Source organism: Pelophylax lessonae (assembly GCF_965119305.1).
Source record: "Pelophylax lessonae genome assembly, chromosome: 12".
Classification (NCBI taxonomy): domain Eukaryota; kingdom Metazoa; phylum Chordata; class Amphibia; order Anura; family Ranidae; genus Pelophylax; species Pelophylax lessonae.
Genome location: NC_138779.1, coordinates 61712956 through 61734198, shown reverse-complemented (window position 1 = coordinate 61734198; position 21243 = coordinate 61712956). Strand labels below are relative to the sequence as shown.

The window sequence follows — 21243 nt, the reverse complement described above, 5'->3', positions numbered from 1 at the left end:
ATAAGGATTGGGGGAAACTGCTGTGGTCAGATATGACCAAAATTGAGCTCGTTGGCATTAACTCGACTCGACCGTGTTTGGAGGGAAAAAAAATGCTGACAATGACCCTAAGGACACCATCCCTACAGTCAAGCACAGAGGTGGAAACATTATGATTTGGGGCAGTTTCTCTGCTAAAAGGTACAGGCCGACTTAGCCGCATTGAGGGGCCAATGGACAGGGCCATGTCTTGTAAAATACTAAATAAGAACCTTCTTCCCTCAGAACACTGAAGATGGGTCATGGACGGGTCTTCTAGCATGACAATGACCCAAAACATACCGCCAAGGCAAGGAGTGGCTCAAGAAGAAGCACATTAGGGTAATGGAGTGGCCTAGCCAATCTCCAGACCTTAAGCCTATAAAAAAAGAAACCTTAAGGATTTAGAGAAGATATATAAAGAGTGGACCAAAATCCCTCCCGAGAGATGTAGACCTGGTAAACACTATCAAGAAACGACTTAGCTCTGGGCTTGCAAACAAGTGTCAAATACTTATTTTACTCACTGAGCTGCAACTCAATTTTTAACAGTTGTATCACTGTTTTTTTCTGGATTGTTGGTTGATATTCTGTCTCTAGCACCCACATTAAAAATAATAGAACCTTCATTTGTTTCTAAGTGAGCAAACTTACAAAATCTGCAGGGGATCAAATAATTATTTTCCGCACTGTATTCTTATTAAAGAGTCAGTCCAAAGAAAACATCTTATATTTCTTAGGACTAGATCCTCACTTCCAAATTTTTCAGAACTATCCATCTGCTGCAGATTTTACTGTTTTTTTTCCCCTCTAAGGATTAGGACTTCTCTTACTACTCGTAGTAACACTCGTTGGATGAGTGAACCTACATCTACCCAATTGGTTTTGGAGTGGGCTGATCCTTTGAGCAGTACAGATCATTTTTAAATACCTTCATCTTTTAGTTTTATTACAGCAGTGTCAATTTCTGGACCACATTTTTTCCCTCTCAACAAACAACCCCATATTTCCTTCCAAAAAGATTATCCTTACACAAGGATATCTAGAATAAAACATACCTGTATGAACTCTGTAATGCGTTTCCAGTTGGTGCTTGAGACTGAACTTTTTCCCGCAGCCATTACACTCATAGGGCTTCTCCCCTGTATGGATACGCTTATGACCCTTCAGCGTACTTTCATCCCGGAAACAGCTTCCACAGAACTCACACTCATATGGATGGTCGCCTGAAAATACAACATTCATTGGTTACATTTCTGTGGTTCTGAACTAAAAGTGAAACTTCAGCTTCATTGCAAAGCAAACAAAAGTTGACATATTAAAGAAGCGTATCTACACCCAAAAGTAACATTTTGCACCTTAAAGCGGTTGTAAAAACAGTGGCTGGTAAAAAAAAAATCAAAAAAAAAAAAAAACCACAACACACCTGTAAGGCAATTGCAGCGCATACTAGCACATTATTAAATACTTACCTTAGAACAAAGTCCTCCAAATCAGGAGAGAGAGGGGGCAGGGCTGGGTCGCAGGTCCGTGTCTGAATGGACACAGGGAGCTGCAGCTCGGCTCAGGTGCCCCCATAGCAAGCTGCTTACTGTGGAGGCACTCAAAAGGAGGGAGGGGCCGGGAAAGCCAAAGAGGGACCCGAGAAGAGGAGGATCTGGGCTGCTCAGCGCAAAATCATTACACAGGGCAGGTAAGTGTATACGTTTTGTTATTTTTAACAAAAAAAAAAACCCTAAATACTTAACCGAGTCCAATCTCGATACAGCACTGTGCCCAAGAGCAGTGGCTCTCTCTCTCCTCACAGGAGAGATTGAGAGCAGTGGGAGCCATTGGCTCCTGCCCTGTCAATCAAATCTTGTGTCTAGGGAGCAGGAGACTGGGATGAGCCACGTTGTCTGACTATGGATGCAGGCAGTGTGGCCAGGGATCGAGGCTGCGCAAGTGAAAGTGGCTTACTATGGGGGCACTCGCTGAAGAGGAGTAGCCAGGAGCATCAGCAGGGAACCCCAGAAGAGGAGGTTCAGGGCTGTTCTGTGCAAAAGCATTGCACAGAGCAGGTAAGCATGACATGTTTATTATTGAAAAAAAAAAAAAAAAAGGCTTTAAATCACTTTAAGTTAGATTCATGCAAAGTAGGGTACAAGTGAAAGAAACCGTTTACAGATCATCCTAGATGCTTAGAGAGCATAAAGTTGATCACCCACATTAATATCAGTTCATATGTACAGTAGTTCTGTGAATTACATAAACATATACAGAACTTAAGTGGCACACATTCTTTCCAGCAGTCAGCCAAGTCTGGTGACAGAAAATATAATAAAGAGGGTGACAGGCCCGTGGCTCCTTATTTATGTCAGAAGGCAGAGCAAGGACAATAAAACCAGATTGATCACCGCAGCCCCAGCTCATGAATATTTAAAATATTACTGATTCCACTTGTCACTGTAATTGCAATTTTCTGCGGGCTGCGGATCGGAGGCCCTTGCGTTTACGGCGGGGGAACAGGGGCGCCTGTATTTTTTCCTCGGCCAGCCTGCCAAGCGTGTAATGTTCTCGTTGCTTCATACATTTTCTCCGACTCCCAGAGACTTTAAGTCATCCACAATGACCTACGTTTTTTCATTATCCTAGTGTCAGGCCGCGGCTGTGCCTCTGCATAAATTGTCCTCCTGGTTACATGTGCTCTATCTACTTGTATTCTTTTATTACACTCCTTATTTCCAACTGCAAAACTATAAACACTTGATTAAAAAAAAAAAAAAAAAAAAGGAAAGAAAGGCAGGCAAATAAAATGGGGAAAAGACCTTGCCAGCTATGAATATGCCAGAAAGGGTTACGCACTGCTGCAAAATATTAAATTGAGCTCCTTATCTATTTAATAAGTTTAATTCTTAATAGACTCCCAATACATAATTGAGCGTAAGCAATGCATAATCGGCCTCTTGTGAGGAAGCAAGAGTTAGACACGTGTTTAGTCTGTGTACGAGCTGCATAAAGCAGACAGAGGGAAACAGCAATGGATGGATGCAAGATACATAACCAAAAAGCTTCACCGGTACAGTCAAGGCTGTATTTTAATAAATTAGTTCTGAGACAATAGAAAACCTGAAAGCTGGCACTAACACATACAAAAAAAAAAAATACAATTTATAATGAATATAACAAATAGCTGTAAGTCAAAGTTGTGTCCATAGCATGAAGAGCGAATGTGCTTTCAATTGGCACTACACATGGAAGCATAGTAGTAGAATGCCATACCAAAAAGCCGAATCAGAAATTAAAAATTTGGTCTCCGTTTTTACAAACACTGAATAAAGCTAGCCAAACTTCAAAGCATCTGAAATCTATTAGATCTGCATATATTTTAAGAAAAGGACTTGGCTGACTTGCGCAACACAAAGGATTTGTTGTCCTAGGAAGTGAAAAAAATACAGACATCTAGCAGAACTAAGCCCAATGATATAATGGTTTTCCAAAATAGATTACATTCAAGGCATGCCATGAATGACTGTCACATTTGCTTATGTTCTCAATGGAACTATCAAGCTATCAATTGGCTGGTGTCATAACTGGTCACATGGGTAGCACCATGGCAACTGCCATCAGACAGAGGGGAAAATGGCAGCTAAGGTGACTGTAGTTGAGTTCTGTAAAGCTCCCTAATCATAAAAAAAAGCAAAAAAGACTTTAAAAAAAAAAGGTACCAAGTCACAAACTATATTAAAAAAAAAAAACAAAAAAAAAAAAAAAAAAAACTTTTTTCCCCCATTTAAAATGCCAAGATAAAATGTGTATTTTGTTAATTTTACACATACACACATTCAAAATACAAAAATGTCACCCCATATCCCAATATATCAAATGATCAGATGTCAAGTTATTTCTTAATCCAAACTGGTTGCATATTGGAATATGAGCAGCAATAGCATCTACCACTTCTTCAGGAAAAGATGAAAGAATAAAGGTCGGAGCAAAAATAACTAAACTCATTAGTACAAAATGTAAAAAAAACAAGGATGCGTTTCCGGTTGTGGCCACATCCAAGCCCCTCCTCTGTGGATAACATACGGGATAGTTGGATTCGCCTACCTGTGCTTTTAATTTTGTACTGCTTTGTTTATTGAGTTAAGGCTTCTCATATCCCGATACACACCTAATATGGAAATATGGCTTAAGAAATAACATTTTTGGGATTACGTCTTGGGATCTCTGGGGTGAAATATTGTATTTTGAAAGTTATGTATAATGAACAGCACGCAATACACATTTTATCTTGGATTTTGAAATGGAAGATTAAAAATTGTGATTTTTTTTTTTAATACAACTAGTTTGCACCTTTAAAGTCCCTTCACATTTTTTGTATGGTTAGGGAGCTTAATGTATTTAATATTCAGAATGCGGAACCTTTAATTAGGGTTTGTAAAGCGTCACAAACCACCCCCCCCCCCCCCAAAATCTTCTTTGGTTGTTTTTGTGATTAGAAAGGTATAATTCCACATTAAGACATATTTCTTTAAAAATAGAATTTAGTAATAGAACTTCTGTAGTATGTTACATTTACTGGACCTGATTCATCAAGCGGAGATTGGAAAGTGGACTTAAAGCCAGGAAACGAGGCTACATTCTTTTTTCTTTCCTTGCATGTGATTGAGTATTCTTTGCAAAGTGAATTTTCACCACGTCCAATAAAGTGGAACTATAGGCAAAACACTTTCATTTTGGATAGAGAAGGGCGGGTTATAACCCATGTAATGTTTATTTTTACCATCTTTGTCCCACTGGGGAGATTTGACCCTGTGATACTTTTCTGGGGACGATCCAAAATTTGGGATTTTCTTTTACTTTCCCTTCCAAATATAATGGTAAACAAGACAAACTGAGCGGGAGAATCTACTTAAAAAGTAAACCCTCCTCTGCAACTTGTACCTATAGGTAAGCCTTGCAACTTGTACCTATAGGTAAGCCTATGATAAGGCTTACCTAGAGGTACTGTAAATATCTCCTAAACATGTACCGTTTAGGAGATATTTACTTCGCATGCAGCCAGTGACATCACTGGCTCATGCGCTCTGAAGGAACAGCCGCTCGCGCCGTTCCTTCAGAGCCCCGTGCAGTGACCATGGGCTCCCGCGCGCGTTCGCGGGAGTGACGTCACTGCGGCTCCAGCCAATCAGATGGCCGGATGCCGCAAACCCGGAAGAAGGGCTACCAAACATGTCACCCCTGAGACAGGTGAGCGGTCGGCACTGCGAGGCTTCGTTCTGAGGTAAATATTTCATAATGAGCTTGCATGCGATGCATACTAGCTCATTATGTGTTTGTCTTTCAGGTGTTTGTTTTTAAAAAAAAAAATAAAAAATTTCTGAGGTTTACAACCGCTTTAAAAACGGAGACACAGACAACGGCAAAAACAGCAAAAACTAAACTTACACTTTAAAGTGTAATCATTTCTTGCTCTACAAGTGTCTCCTGCTATATACACTTTTGAAAACTCTCTAAATGGGAACAGTACGATATCCAGGGTGGTCACCCGGATACTAAAACCCACAATGGGTGTATCGACCAATAAAACAAGAACGTATAAACTGGACTGTGACAGTGAAGAAAGGATAGCAATGACAGCTTTCTGTCTTGATAAGTGAGAAAAAGGGAAATTTTATTGTTTTTGGCCCTCACAGAGTTTAAAGAAAAATCTGCCAGATATACATTACCTAATAAAACCTACTGGCAGTAGTTTATTTTTTTTAGCATATCAACTTAGAAATGTGGATGTGTCATTGCAGACCCTTTGAAAATGCCAGCTGCCTGGCTGCCTCTAGCTTTAATACTTTCTGAGTCACTGACCTGGAACAAGCACGCAGATCATAAAATCTGAGTGATGTCAGAATTCCCCACTGCCATACTTGTTTTGTGTCTTCGGAATACTGAAGTCACTGGATCAAATGGACAACTAGGAAACAGTTGTTTGCAGCAGGGCAACAACATTATTCTCCATGTTTTTGCTGTCATTCTAGTATTTCTTTTTATTTTAAAACCAGAAAGTTTTCTTTGGCAGAAAAGGCGCATTACCTGTGACCCCATCATTCCTTTTTGCACAGTTAATATGATAGTACATGAAGAGTTCCACTAAATCAATGCCAGGAGGCTGACAGTGGCTTTGCTATCAAACACAGCTGCTGATGTTAAGCACACAGACTGGGCACGCATGCTGAAGACACCTCCTGAATTATTAATGAAAGCACGCGCCACTCTGCAGCACAAGACTAAGGGGGGGGGGGGGGGGATCAATCGTCTACCCATTACACCTTCTACCCTCCTTATCAGAAAAACAGGTCAGGCTCTGGCCAGTGGTGACTTCGGCAAAAGTTGCTTAAGTGTTTTCAGACAGTCCTTTTTCTGTCACGAACATGTTTAGTTATATACTGTATGCCCCCATTTCTTCTGACAGGTGTTGCTGTTCCTTTTGCTTTTAGCATTACATGTCTATGGGTTAAGTAATACATTGTAATCATTAGAGAGCGGCAATCAAGCATATGTAGACAAGTCTTATATAGATGGTTACCAGAGTTGGTAATAGTCAGAATCTGTTGGGTTTTTTTGCAGTCTGTGTCCTAACTGGGGACATTTCCCCTCACTTAATGTCCTGCTGACACCAGGACAAGAAATGAAGGGCCAGAGATACACAGTAATACAAAAAAAAAAAAAAAAAAAAAAACTATAGGAAAGACCATAAGAGCCGGTTCACACTGAGGCGATCCGACTTCTGGGGGGGGGGGGGGACCTGTGAAGTCGCGTGCACCGCGACTTCGGCGCGACTTGCAGGGACTTCACATCATGGAAGTCTATGCAAGTCGCTCCCAGGTCGCCCCAAAGTAGTACAGGACCCTTTTTCCAAGTCGGAGCGACTTGTGTCGCTCCTATTAGAACGGTCCTGTGCTAATCAATGGACCGCGACATACCGCGACTTGTCAGGCTGACAAGTCGCCCTAGTGTGAATGGGCTCTAAAAGAAGGTACCTAGGAGATCCAAGTAATGTAACCAAAAATAATGTATAAAACTGAAAAATATATAAGACATCAAAACATGATATATATGGAAGACAACCTCCACTGAACAGTGTATAAAAACATAAAAAGTATTGTCACATGTAACGAGGTCCGGACTCGTTAAGGTAGAAAAAACAAAAATGTAAACATCAGTTGCCGTGTGGCAGTGCTCAGTATCTACTACCACCATGAATTGCGCGGTGGATGCAGATATCATCAATGAGTAAGACCAAGTCGGCACAGACGTCTGTGGAGATCTCACTTTTACCACACCTAAACAGATTACTGTGTGGTATCTACTTGCTTTGTTATCTTTTAGGGGTCATGTTATTTTGTAAACAATTGCTTAGGTCATACATGTTCAACTTTTGTTGTACAATTTTCTGCTAGATCTACCACAAACCACATAATGTGAGGTCAAAGCTAAACAACAATCACTTGTATCTAATTAGGCAGGCCTTCGTACTACAAACTTGAAGGTAAATTTCAAGAAAATTGGACAGAAAATTGTATTGTGTATGGCCAGCCTTAGGTCTCATACACATGTACTGTGCCAATTTGGTCTTACTCAGTGATACTATCTGCATCCACCATGCAATTCATGGTGGTAGTAGATACTGAGCACTTCCACACGGCAACTGATGTTTACATTTTTGTTTTTTCTACCTTAACGAGTCCGGACCTCGTTACATGTGACAATACTTTTTATGGTTTTATACACGGTGTTCAGTGGAGGTCCACTGACCCCAATGGTGGATTACCATTTCTCCCACTGAAACCAATGATCGGGTACTATTCCTTCCACTGACACCAACAATGGGGCACAATTCCTCCCACTGGCACCAATGATGGGGCACAATACCTCCTCCTACTGATCTCCAATTCTGAGACTTTGTCTCGTTTCACTGACCACAGTCAGACCCCTGTAAGGTGTGAAGGATGTTAATCTGGCCCTTTGCTTATAAAGTTTGGAGCTTCAGATGTAGAGAGTGAAATTACACTTTAATTTACTAAACTATTAGAAAAATTATCCTATCCTTCACATCTTGTCTACATTTTTAGCAGATTTTACTCTATTCATCTTCTGACCTCCAGCTGTAGAATATGATCCTTGTAATCTTATCAGCCGCTATTGACAACACACTCCACCAGTTTTTAAACCTGCTCTATCCAGCAAAGGCAACTATATCTCATTGCTTTAATATCATTAAAAGTATTCACAAGAATACTTATCCACCGTATGTCCTACTTCACCTTCACCAAGTATAACTATTCCTTGCTGTCATCTAAAGACTTTGTTAAAAAGAACATGAAGACTTTGTATATCAAAGGACAAGTGGATTTTGGATGGAATCGCTAGTCCTAGAAACCTGAAATACAAGTTGATCCAGTTCTAATAAGAATTTTACAACCATCTCAAAGTATATATCTAACATCCTCAAACTTTGACAATACTTGACATATCTGACAGGTATTTGTTACAGAGCTGACAAAAAGGTATAATTTTTATCTGCCATTACACAAAAAGGCTGTCTGTAGTATTATTCAATATTTAAAAATAGAAATTCCCTCATGTCGACAAACAATGAAAGCCTTCAACAAAGAATAAAACAAAAAAAAAAGAAAAGAAAAGAAAAAGAGAAAAAAGGCAGCCCTAAAACTGGCCATACACGGATCGAAATTCCGCTAGATCTGCAGGGACTGGCTGAATTTCATTCGATCTATGGGCAGAGAGGTTGTACAGAAGTCGATCTACCGACTTTCTGTACATCCGCCCCCGTTGGATTTTTTTCTGCTCGATCAGTGCTACAGGCTATATACTGCAATGCTGATGAGTGTATTCTGTTGGCGGGGGAAGTTGCCCCACTGTCAGAAAACAATAGCTCGGGGAGGAGGATTCAGATATTTTTTCTTTCACTGACTAATTTAAGGGCTGCCTACAAGTTGTATGCAAGTATGAAGTGCAATATAGAAAACCATAGTGCATTAAAAAAAATAAATAAATAAAATAATTCTCTTCTCGGGGACCAGATATGTAGCTGAACTACATAGCTGTAGATCTGCAAAAAAAGAATGAATTTAAAGACACCAAAATGTAAAATTATTTTTCTGATATTTTAAGAACATACACACAGAAGAAATCCTAGAGCTGATACACTATCAAAGAAAACTGTACAGTGCTGTCCGTGGTACTGTAAGACCATAGTGCATAGAAAATACTCTCTATTCGGGATCGGATATGTAGCTGTAGATGTCTAAATGCCAATATCTAATTTAAAGAAACCATAATGTAAGTTAGAAATCCTAGGGCTGATCCACTATCAAAAGGAAGCCATACAGTGCTGTCCATGGTACTGTAGAAGTATAAAAGTTATCTTTTACCTGTGTGTGAGCGGAGATGGCGTTTGAGTGCAGTATGGCTGGGAAAAGTTCTGTTGCACTCACTGCAGATGTAGCTTCTCACTCCTGCATGGACCTCCATGTGCTGCTGGAGTGCGGTCTGAGTCTGAAAACGTTTCCCGCAGAGGAGACAGAACACAGCCATATCAGAGCCTGAAATAAATAGAATATAAATTAATTTTCTAACCTTCCACAGCATGGATGTAACACAAAAAAATATGTCTTGTACAACTACTGTAACTACAAACCAAATGCTTTTACATTTATACCATGATCCAGGTATACACACAATGGTCTTGTACAGCAAATAGCTCTTCATTGAAAGTGTGCAATTTCCCTAAGCAACAGTTGAATGTGAAATAGATACTCCTAGAAACATCTGAGGAAACTGGAGTGCCAGAGCTACAACTTCTACCTTCTCAAAGGTTGAAGAATTTGCAAGGTTTAAATGAAGTGCCACAGGCTCAATTTATAAACTGGGTGATGCAATTTGAGGCAAAAAAGAAAATGGTGTACCAAAGTGACATTTCCCTGGTAAGTGGAGGAATAGCTCATGGTTCCCCTTTCAGAGTAGTACAGTGGATATGGCACATCGCAACACACTTGAGGAGCACCAGGATATTGTACCATCTATGGGTGACAAATTACAATACCTTCAGCGTTGATAGGGTCACTTTAAAAAATAAATGAAGAAAAAAGCTTCAGTAAATGAGTCTTCACAAGCTTAAGTCATTCAGAGCCTCTCTCGACAGACATCATAAAAATGTGTAAACAGTTAAATGTTTAGCCACTATGCACTTCTGTGCCTGCTCCTCTAATGGATGGGCTAGTACTGCAGTGTATCAACACTTGGAATAGTGCGTTAAAGGAGGGAGCTCTACAAAAGGTGGATACGATTGGCACAGTTTGGTAGATTATTTGGCAATGCTTCCAGGTAATTTGGAGGACGGAAGGTGCTCCAGGGGGCTGCTAGACCATATAAAGGCAACACAACTTTTGGAGGCAACTCTTCGCAGCAATGTAAATGGAAGTATTTTTGCTATGGAAGTTCTAAGTGCTGCTGGGGAGCTTGACAAGGGTGTGCTCTCTGGTTGCATACTGGGGAGTAACCCTCTACATGTCATTTAGGCAGCTGTGTTTAAGGTATCCCCAGTCTGAAAGGGCATGGTAGGAAGGATTGTGGCGATATGTCCTACAGGTCCTGAAGTGGATGGCTTACTTTAGTCAAGATTGGACTGGTATAAGGTAGAAGAGTATCCATGAGGGTCATAGATGGCAGAATTGTCCTAAAAATGTGCCCAGGGTTACGGTCCTGAGGAGGATATGTTGAGGGTAAGAGAAGCTGGTCATTGTGAGGTTTGTGTTCCAATCCCTGGGTCGGAACAGAGTGGAAATGTGAGACATGCGGAAAAAAGCTTAACCCACTCCGTCAGAGTCAGCACCAGGGGATAAGGAGGGGCTTTCATCACCAAAATCGCTGCCCAGGGGGCTCCACTGTCATGGTCACCGCCATTTTCAATGGCAACCCAATGCAAGATGGCCACCAGACTACACAAAGATGGCCACCGTGCTTTGAGCACACGGGCTACAAGAAAATGGCAGCCCCAGGAGGGATTCCCTAGGCCTTAAGGACAGGCTCAGGCAGGCTGCTGCAGTGTATGTCCTTTTGTAAAAAAGATGCCCGTTTTGACCTGATTTTACAGCGCAGATCAGCGGTCACGTGACTCCGAGGCTCCCTCTCCTGATCTGACCGCTAGAGCGGGAGGGGCCGATATTCCCCTGCTGACATCAGTCAGGAGGAGGAAGCAGAGACGCCAGCCGGGAAAGTGGAGAGCCTCGAGGAGTCACATCACCGCCAACCTGCGCTGTGAAATCAGGTAGAAATGGGCATTTTTTACAAAAGGACATACACTGCAATATAGGAGGCTTTATAGCAGAGGAGATTGTGTGTGAGGTCTAAAAGGTGTTTCAGCAGCAAGAAGGGGGGGGGGGCAGGATTGTAAGAGCTGACAGGCTTGGGGGGGGGGGGACAGAGGAGAGCAGAAAGCAGGGCTGTGGATGACGGAGGCACGTATACCGACTATGGTATCAGGGCTCAGCAGCCATGATACACCGTGGTTAGTGTTGGGGGGGGTAGAAGCAGAAACTGGCAGGATCAGCCAATTTTTTTAGGTGTTACAGGGGACCAAATGACACAGCACAAGCACTGTGCTCTAGAACATGCTTTAACGAAGCAGGATCCATTTTTTCTTTTTGGGTAACAAACGCTTTAAGTTAAATACAGTGTTCGAGTCAAATGGGTTCCAGGGAAGCTCTTCATTTAGTGGTAAACATCACTATATATATATATATATATATATATATATACACACACATACATATATATATATATATATATATATATACACACATACATACACACATATATACATACATACACACACACACAGTAACGCTGAGGCCAATGTCCTCCAACATTTGAAGGCCTGGAGACAACTCTGAAAGTTGCATCACCTGGCCTTGATTTTCTTTTAAGGGCTCTTTCACACAGGCGGACCGTTCAGATCCGCATGTCCGTTTTTTGGCGGATCTGAACGGTCCCCCCATGCATCCCTATGGGGGAACGGATGTCCGCAGAGACATGTCCGCTGAACTCCGATCCAATAAATCTGGACGGATGGAAACCCTATTTCCCCCATAGAGATGCATGGAGAACTGACTGCTGTGTCTCCGCACACAGCGCGGAGACAGCTGTCATCCTCCTGCTCAGCGGGGGATCGATCCCGCGCTGAGAAAAACGGACTCCGTCCGACAGACGGAGTGTGTGAAAGGGGCCTAATACATACTTAAAAAGGGAAAGGAATAGTGCTTGTACACATTCCTTGTGGTCATGGTCACTGCTCTATGCACACTACAAGTCCCACAGTCCCTAGTTCATTTTGGGAGAATACAGTGGGACCACGGAGAAAGAATTTAGCCACCTTCCAACAGGAAATAGAATTACAAAAAAAAAAAAATTGGAAAAGGCTGAGAGCAATAGGAGTGAAGAATATATGTATATACTGGATTTTTTTTTTTGTAAACCACACTTTAGTGTCACTTATATGCACAACAATATAAATACAACTGAAGACTACAAATATACAAATGCAAAAACCTTACTTTAACTTAAGCTACATTTTACGGAAAGTTATCTGCGTCTTCAGAAAACTGCACTGCCAACATGTCTTTATTCCATTTGTGTCTATATTTTGGTTAGCACCACACACGAATACAAAAACGCATTATGAAAACATTGATTTTTAAGCAGTGGCATTTGAAATTCAGATAAAAAGAAAGCCTCATTAAATGAAAATAAAAGCAGAACAATGAAAAAATGAGATAGTATAAGGAATTAAATTCCAGGCCTAGCTAAGCTGAAAAGTATTTATTATCAAAAGCACAATACACAGGACATTAAAATGAATTAAATAGCCAACCAAGGGCAACATAAACACTGCTTAGCAGCTTAACAGAGACTATTAGTAGTTTTAGAAATTTCCATAAATGAAAATCCAATTATTTGAAATTCATAAGGGATGGGAATGGGATAAAACTGGAGATGTGCAATGGCCCCAGTACATATAAAAGTCATTACAAAATGCAATCAATTTTGGTAAAATTATGTAACCGTGGGTAATTTGAGGTACCAGGGACTGAGGCTGGGTTCACACTTTGTTCAAACAGGGCTCACAGCAGGGGTCCGGTGCACCCCTGTTCTCCGTTTCAGGGACGAATCAGGCCCTAATTTTTGCCTGCATTCCGACCCAAGGACGCACAAGATCCCTGTGCAATCCGCTCTGCGGCCATCCAGAGATGTGTGAACCGGCTCCACTGAGAGCCGAGCACACTCGCCTGCCATGCGCATTGGAGGTGAGGAAACCCAACACCCAATTCGCACAAGTGTGACCCCAGCCTAAAGCTGGAGTTGCATCTTTGTGGTGAAGTAATGTGGATTAAACTTTAAATGTTATGGCAAAACATGAACTGCGGTGAGTTTCTTGCCTTTGATTTTAAATGACACCCAAAACATACACCCCTTAAAAAACACTCCTCACAAATTAAATAAAAAAAAAAAAAGTTTTCAAAATGCTTACTTTCAGCATTTTCCGTTTTATAAACTAAATTTTATTGACGTACATTGTTCTGCTGACCTTCCTAAGAAATTGACACACGAAAAAGTGTCAATTCCATAAGACAGCCTCCCTCCCTCTTTGCACATCACAGCCTTCTCCTCTTCCGGTATTGCCTAACTGTTGTCTGTGCTACTTCATCCCTTCGTTCACCTACCTAAATTTCTATGCATCTGCCAGGGGGAAGAGTGAAGGGGAATACGATCTAATATCAGTTGAGTGAATCTGCTGGAGCTGCTGAGGTCATATCCAAAATGGCAGCAGGCTTAGGGCTTTTGGTTGTCTACGAAAGGGAGGCTTGTTTTTTTTAAACTGGCAAACATACCCAAATGAACCTATAACCCTTTTGGAAATTTGACTTTGGAAAAAAAAAAAATGGTCTAGTGTCCAGGTGCATTTTAGTGTGCCATAAAGCACAGATATGGTAAAAAATAAAGTGCAAGTGTGATTAAGTGGAATTAAACTCCACTTTTGAAGTTGTACCTACAGGTAAGCCTATAAAAAGATGTAGGTGTAGGTACAGTGACTATGTCCTAAACTTGCATGGTTTAGGAGATATTCACATGACATGCAGCCGGTGAAGTCAACGGCGCTTGTGCGCTAAAGGGACAGCATACCACGCCTGGAGCCAACTCCTATACGAATGTGCAAGAGTGACATTCATACAGATGGAGCCCGCAAACTTAGAAGTAAGACCGGGTAAAGAATGCCGCACTGGGGAGCCATGATAGCGCTGCGCTGGAAGGCTTTGTGTTCAGGCAAGTCAGTCATTATACACTAGTATGCACCACATACTGGCACATTATGACAAACACCTGCAAGAGTGCCCCATTTTTTATTTTTCTGGCGATTAACTACAGCTTTAAAAAGTTCCACTGTGATACATTGGCAGCCCATTCAGAACAACTATGTAACATAATGCATAGGTCTGTATCCGATAAGCAATGTCCTTTCCTAATGTGTATTTTAGAATGGTTTTGCCAGGGATCCAGTTCTAGTATTAAAACCTTCTGACAGATAGGTATGACATTGGTATGGGAGAACATACTAGTGAGAAAAAAATGTATTCTGCCCCAAAAAAAAAAAAAAAAAAAAAATGCATATTCCGAGTTATCCAGTGAAAGAAAAAAATGATGTTTTAGAACTTGTGCACACATCTTTTGTTTTGTAGTAAATAGAGAGATTTTTAGATTAGCCATTGTAAGGGAACAGTGAGTGGACAAAATATCAGCCATTCAGGGAGTGGTTTATTTTCAGTGACCAACTCCTAGACCGACACTGTAAAATCTGCAACAAAGTACTATTATTGCAAAACCCTGTTAGCCTAGGTGGTTCACACATGTGCAGGTCAGAAATTCTTGCAAAATCACACACGTTCCCAAACAGGCAAAATGCGATGCACTTTATCAGACATGAAGGGGGGCTAGCCATTAAGAATAGCACCCTCCTTCATTGGAATGGCACCCTCCTTCATTGGAATGGCACCCTCCTTCATTGGAATGGCACCCTCCTTCATTGGAAATCACTGTTTGCATGTTGGCCAAAAAACTTCAGTCCAGCATTAAACTTACATCAGGGGGGAAAAAAATACCTGTTGATGCAGACAGAAAATCAGAGCCATCTTGTGTGTCTAATTAGCCACCTTAGAAAACAATTCCTCCCCAATTTTTTGGAGATGAGGAGAGATGGAGGGATTGTGGTGTTTCACAAAAGACAACTTTGCCTGGCTGACACCATTTCTTGTGATTTCTGTCCAAAAAAGGCACAGTGGACAATTTATGAAATAAAACCTATATATTATTACCGCTTGTATCTCTTGACCCTCCCTCTTAGATTGTAAGCTCTAACGAGCAGGGCCCTCTGACTCCTATTGTATTAAAATGTATTGTATTTGTACTGTCTACCCTCAAGTTGTAAAGTGCTGTATAAGCGGTCAGTGCTATATAAATCCTATATAATAATAATGAAATGTGCATGCATTGTATAGATGTACTATGATTTTTTTTTTCTTTTTGCCTTGACGTAACCTTTAACTCTCTTCCAACCTTAAGCTGCCTTTTAGCCACTGGACAACAATGTTGACGCATTCCAGACATTGGTGCCACTCGGACCCTGCATGCACTATATAGTGCGCACTCCTCATAAAGAATGCTGTCAGTCTGTACAACGTCTAGCAGTGATTTAAACGCTTCCTGCAGATGGTGCAGAACTACCAACACAAGACAACATACTCTCAGTTATTGGAATGTATGGTGATTTGAATGCAGAAGACCGCAGGAACTTTGTACATTCACAAACATTTGTCTTGAAAATTAAAAAAATAAAAGATCTGTAGAAATAAAAATACAAGTGCAGTCATTAATTGCTTCATGCCAACCTTATTATTCTCCTTCCGAGACAGAAACTGAATCGTCCCTGTTATGCTAAAAGTATAAATGTACTATTTGATGCAATTATTTGCTGCTCCCAAATGACTGGAGATAAAAAAAATATGATCAGAAGAGGGTGTATGTTGACAATTAATGTTCGTCCTGGACTATTCACAAAGAAATTACTTAGAATTGCCGCTTTGTAGAATTAGCTATTCAGCGGGTGTCCCCCCCACCCCCCCACCCTTGAGCTCTTTTTAAGGAAAAAGAGAAAAAAAAAAATTTGCATTCAATAAATTAAAATAAACACACACACAGACACAAGGCTTATTCAGGGAACTGACGTCTTAATGGCTTTTTCTCTCTTTTAGAAGAAGATTACAAATTAAGCAGCAGTTAAAGACATTTTACAGAAGATGCAATAGGGAGGCCTGTTATTCATTTCCACGGTAACCAAAATAGTGTCTGTACAAGAGGCCTGTACTGTACTGGGTACAATAGGGCCACACGGCCACAAGGACAAGCACTGACAAGAGAGAAATGTAAACCATTCATTTAGCAGGAAATTAAAAAAAAAGTTCATTAAAACGTACAAAAGGCGAAGGAATAGCATCTTCTTGTTATGCAGGCTATGCCAACATCTAAAAGACAAATTCAAGCATATTTCATCTGCTCTAAATGGAAACAGCAGCTGCTAATTGTGAAATAAACCAGTAAAGTAGAAGGTTCGTCCAGTTTGCAGCACTTTAATCCTAATATAAAAACAACAGAGTACAGTGAGGCAAGCCGTAGCATCCAATCACAATCTGCGTCTCTGATTTGACCTTGATAAAAAAATAAAGTGTCCTTGGGTTGATTTACTAAAAGGTAAAAAGACTTTGCAAGGGAATTTGCTCTAGCACTTAGTAAACGAGGGGAAGCTTTGCTGACTTCCATCATCCAATCATGTGCAAGCAAAAACGCTGGCATGTGATGGGGATACTCTTTGCAAAGTGACGCTTCACCTAATATACTAAGCTTCTGAGCCATTGCAAAGTGCAGATTATTTGCAACCCCCTTGGCTAGGACGTGTTGCGCACCTTGCACTTTATAAAAGAAGCATGGCTAAGTCATTTAGTAGAAGGGCCAAAGTAAACCTATCAGTTTTAATTTGTTTACTTTTTTTTTCTTCACTTTGACCACCACTTACAAGCAAACTTACATTCCATCACATTAGAGCTGCATGATTAATTGTTAAAAAAAAAAAAATCACAATCTCGATACACCCCCACCCCATGATCTTAAAACGCCATTTCCTGGATTCATACAAAGCAGAGCTGTTCTCTGCTCACTCACAGCTGTCAAAAAAAAAAGAGCCTCCAGCAAATGTTTATCAACATTTTTAAGACCCTGTTCACACTGGGGTGACCCGACTTTGCCGGGCGACCTGTGAAGTCACGGTGCGCAGCTCGCACCGCGACCTCGGAGCAGCCTGCACGGACTTCATATCATTGAAGTCAATGCAGGTCGCCCCAAAGAAGCTCCGGACCCTTTTTCTAAGTCGGAGCGACTTGTGTCGCTCCTATTAGAACGGGTCCTGTGCTGCTCTATGGCAGGCGACCCACGGCGACTTGTCAGGTGACCAGGTCGCCTGACAGGTCGCCCCAGTGTGAACGGGGTCTAAGGCTGTGAGATAACTATAAACACAATGGGGTTTATTTACTAAAGGCAAATCCACTGTGCACTACAAGTGCAGTCGCTGTAGATCCGAGGGGACCATGCAAGTTAATAATAAACCATTTTAGCTTGCACATGATTGGATGATAGAAATCAGCAGAGCTTCCCCTCAGATCCCCTCAAGTGCATTTGCACAGTGGATCTGCCTTTGTAAAACAATGGGGTTTATTTACTAAAGGCAGATCCACTGTGCACTGCAAGTGCACTTGGAAGTGCATTACTGTAGATCTGAGGGGAAGGTCTGAAATGAGGGGGGGGGGGGGGAGGTCTGAAATGGGGGGGGAAGGTCTGAAATGAGGGGGGGGGGAAGGTCTGAAATGAGGGGGGGGGGAGGTCTGAAATGAGGGGGGGGGAAGGTCTGAAATGAGGGGGGGGGGAAGGTCTGAAATGAGGGGGGGGGAGGTCTTAAATGAGGGGGGGGGGGGTCTGAAATGAGGGGGGGGGGTCTGAAATGAGGGGGGGGGGGTCTGAAATGAGGGGGGGGGGGAAGGTCTGAAATGAGGGGGAAGGTCTACGGATTCCCATCATCCAATCATGTGCAAGCTAAAATGCTGTTTATTATTAACTTGCATGTTCCCCTCAGATCCACAGCGACTGCACTTCCAAGTGCACAGTGTAAATAAATAAACCCCACAGTTTAAGTAAATAAACCCCATTGTTTTAAAATATATAATTTCGTTCAGGAATGCACTTCTGTCAGGAGGGCAGTTTAACCTCTTAAAGACTTTTTTTTTTTTTTTTTTACACTTGTTGCTTACAAGTTAAAATCCGTATTTTTTGCTAGAAAATTACTTGGAAAACCCAAACATTATATATTTTTTTATTTTAGCAGAGACCCTAGAGAATAAAATGGTGATCATTGTGATATTATATGTCACACTGTATTTGCATAGCGGTCTTTCAAATGCAGTTTTTTGGGAAAAAATACACTTTAATGAATTTAAAAAAACAACCATAAAGTTGGCACAATTTTTTTTGTATACTGTAATGTGAACGATAATGTTACGCCGAGAATCGTGATCTTTATTCTAAGCAAAACAACTGTGTTTCTCATTTTATCCAGAAACCTGCAGTTCTACATCACATGCTACACTTTTAATACTGAAGTCTTTTTTGTTATATCTTTACTAAATGGTTGGTACATCTATTAGCAGGTTTTTCCCAATATATTTACATTATATGTGCAATTGCTACATGTACATTCCGTACAATTGTAAATCCTCCATTTCATTTTTGGAACTTACTTTTCCCATTTGCTATATATTCTCTATGATAAAACTCCAAAAAAATTACTGTACCACAAAGAACCTAAATCAGACAGGGGAGCACAGACATTTTGGTGCACTTTACTGGCCAACGTAATACAGCCTTAGGAACGGAACCCATTTGTTCAGTAGCTTCCCTAAGCAAACCTGTACTATTACAGACCACTTTAAAAGCAAAAGGCTTGCTTCCACCCTGGACCAGAGGTTATGTCATGATGTCCCTTACGGTCCTCCAAGGCTATAAAGGTGATCAAAGAGGATCTATTCTGGGACTAGCCAGTCGCACCATCAGATCTTTCCTCGGGATCACCAGTTTGAACAGTAAGCCCGTGGAACACTGGCAAGTGGCGGGGGGTGTTTCGTCCCCTCCTGCCACTTCTGAAAGTGGTCCAGCGGCTCTTGAGCCACTCAGAATGCTTTCATGAGAAAGCTAGCATTCGACTGAAAAAAAGAAATAAAATACCGGGGTTATGGCTGATAGCTTCAGCCATAACCCCAGTAAACCACTTTAAAGCTGCAATGTACATATACATATTGCAGTCTTGAAGTAGTCAAGCCACTGGATCAGCATGACAATTAGGCAACTACCATCTGCAGAAAGAAAGATCAGCAAAGATTCTTTAAAGAAAAAGTCAAGAACCAAACCGTGTTTTGGCACACTGAACTATTTACTGCGCTAACAAGGTTGTTGGATACACAATCTTATCTGCACATAATCTGTTACATAGCATGTACAATGCTGAGGACCAGCAGTGGGATGAGAACTTTCTGTTCCACTCCCAGAACAAAATAGAGTCAGGTTGGTCAGCCATTTACAGTAAGCTTTGAATTTCATCAATAGATGAGGTGGAGAGGTGGATTACATGACAACGTCATGATCTCTTACTCACCCATACAGAGGAAGCTTTGTATTCATTCATAGAATACAAAGCTTCCAGTTAATGACTGAGCGGTGCTCAGTCCCACTTTATATGGTCCCCGGAGTGGGACCGGAAGTGCTCATCCTGCTGCTGGATCACACCATTGTATACATGCAGCTGAGGCTACAGTTAATACATGTCCAGCAAGTGCACCTGTTCATGCCAAGCCCAGTCCACATGAACTACTGTATTTAAAAGGAAATTAACTGTGGAGTGAAGCTTTGCCATTTGTTAAGGGTCTGATGCATGTTGAAGGCACCAACAAAAACATGCCATGTTCAACTTCTTTCATAACCTGATGAGTTGAGTGTTCATTTCTTTTATATAGTGGGGATTGTAGCATTTAATTAGACATCTTCAGAGGTGCACAGACTGAAGAAGTCTGACAAAACGCGTTAAGACTTTGGTGGCAGGCTTATGCAAGTCTCCCTATTGTCAGAATACAAACACTCGGTTGGGAGGACTCCCCCCATCCACCTCAAAATGTGTGGATGGGAGTCAGTTTTTATCATTCAACCTGCTAGTGACTAAGTGTTTAGCACTTCAGCCTAGCAGCACTAGGGTCATCAGTTTGAATCTTAACGACAGCACTACCTGCCTGAAGTTTGCATGTTCTCCCTGTGTCTGCATGGGTTTCCTCTGGGTACTAGAGTTTCCACCACACTTCATGCTGGTAGGTTAATTGGCTCTGGTCTAAACTGGCCCTAGTATATGTACATCTGAATGGGAGTTAAGCTCCTTGAGGGCTGGGACTGATCTGAATGGACAATACATATGTGAAGCGCTGCATAAATTGGCAATGCTATACAAATACCTGTAATAAAATAATGTATGGACTGCTTAACTTTCCTAGTCAGCATGTTTGTTCCAGGCAAGTTTTCCAAATACTAGATTTAGAGACATCCAGGCAACATTTTTTTTGAGAAAGGACCAAAATGGAAATATCTACATACTCCTAAATACAGGCTTCCTTATCCCTGTGGGTGGCCTTTTCACTTACAGGCTTGCCATGTAATTTGACTTTACCTATAGATCCTTTCCTGGAGGATTAGGTGAAGAATTTGTATACAAAAGAATTCTGCAAAAAAACTGACTTTAAATTGAAACTCCATGTAAAACTTTCAGTTTTTGATTAGGTGGTGAAGGGTTTGAACCTCCATTAGGCTTCTTTGTGCTGTATCCCCAATGAGAAGATATTCCCTCATTCCCTATCCCAGTAATACACTATTAAGGTGCGACGCTAAGGGGCAGAAGTTCAGAAAAATGTAAAAAGGGACATAGCAAGCAGCAGAAACTTTGATAAAACTTCTAATCCTTCTGCACTACAAAAAGTG

General features: G+C 41.2%; 1 protein-coding gene across 5 annotated transcripts in view; it reads right to left on the bottom strand.

The window, feature by feature from the left end:
- The window catches only part of ZBTB16 (zinc finger and BTB domain containing 16), a 197763-nt gene that overhangs the window by 1571 nt on the left and 174949 nt on the right, over positions 1-21243 (bottom strand). For all 5 annotated transcript variants that reach the window (XM_082273373.1, XM_082273375.1, XM_082273376.1 and 2 more), the window contains exons 5-6: positions 9450-9620; positions 1077-1244 (exon numbers count right to left, since the gene is read on the bottom strand). In XM_082273373.1, coding sequence (XP_082129499.1) covers positions 1077-1244; positions 9450-9620 — 339 coding nt within the window. The remainder of the gene's footprint in view (positions 1-1076; positions 1245-9449; positions 9621-21243) is intronic.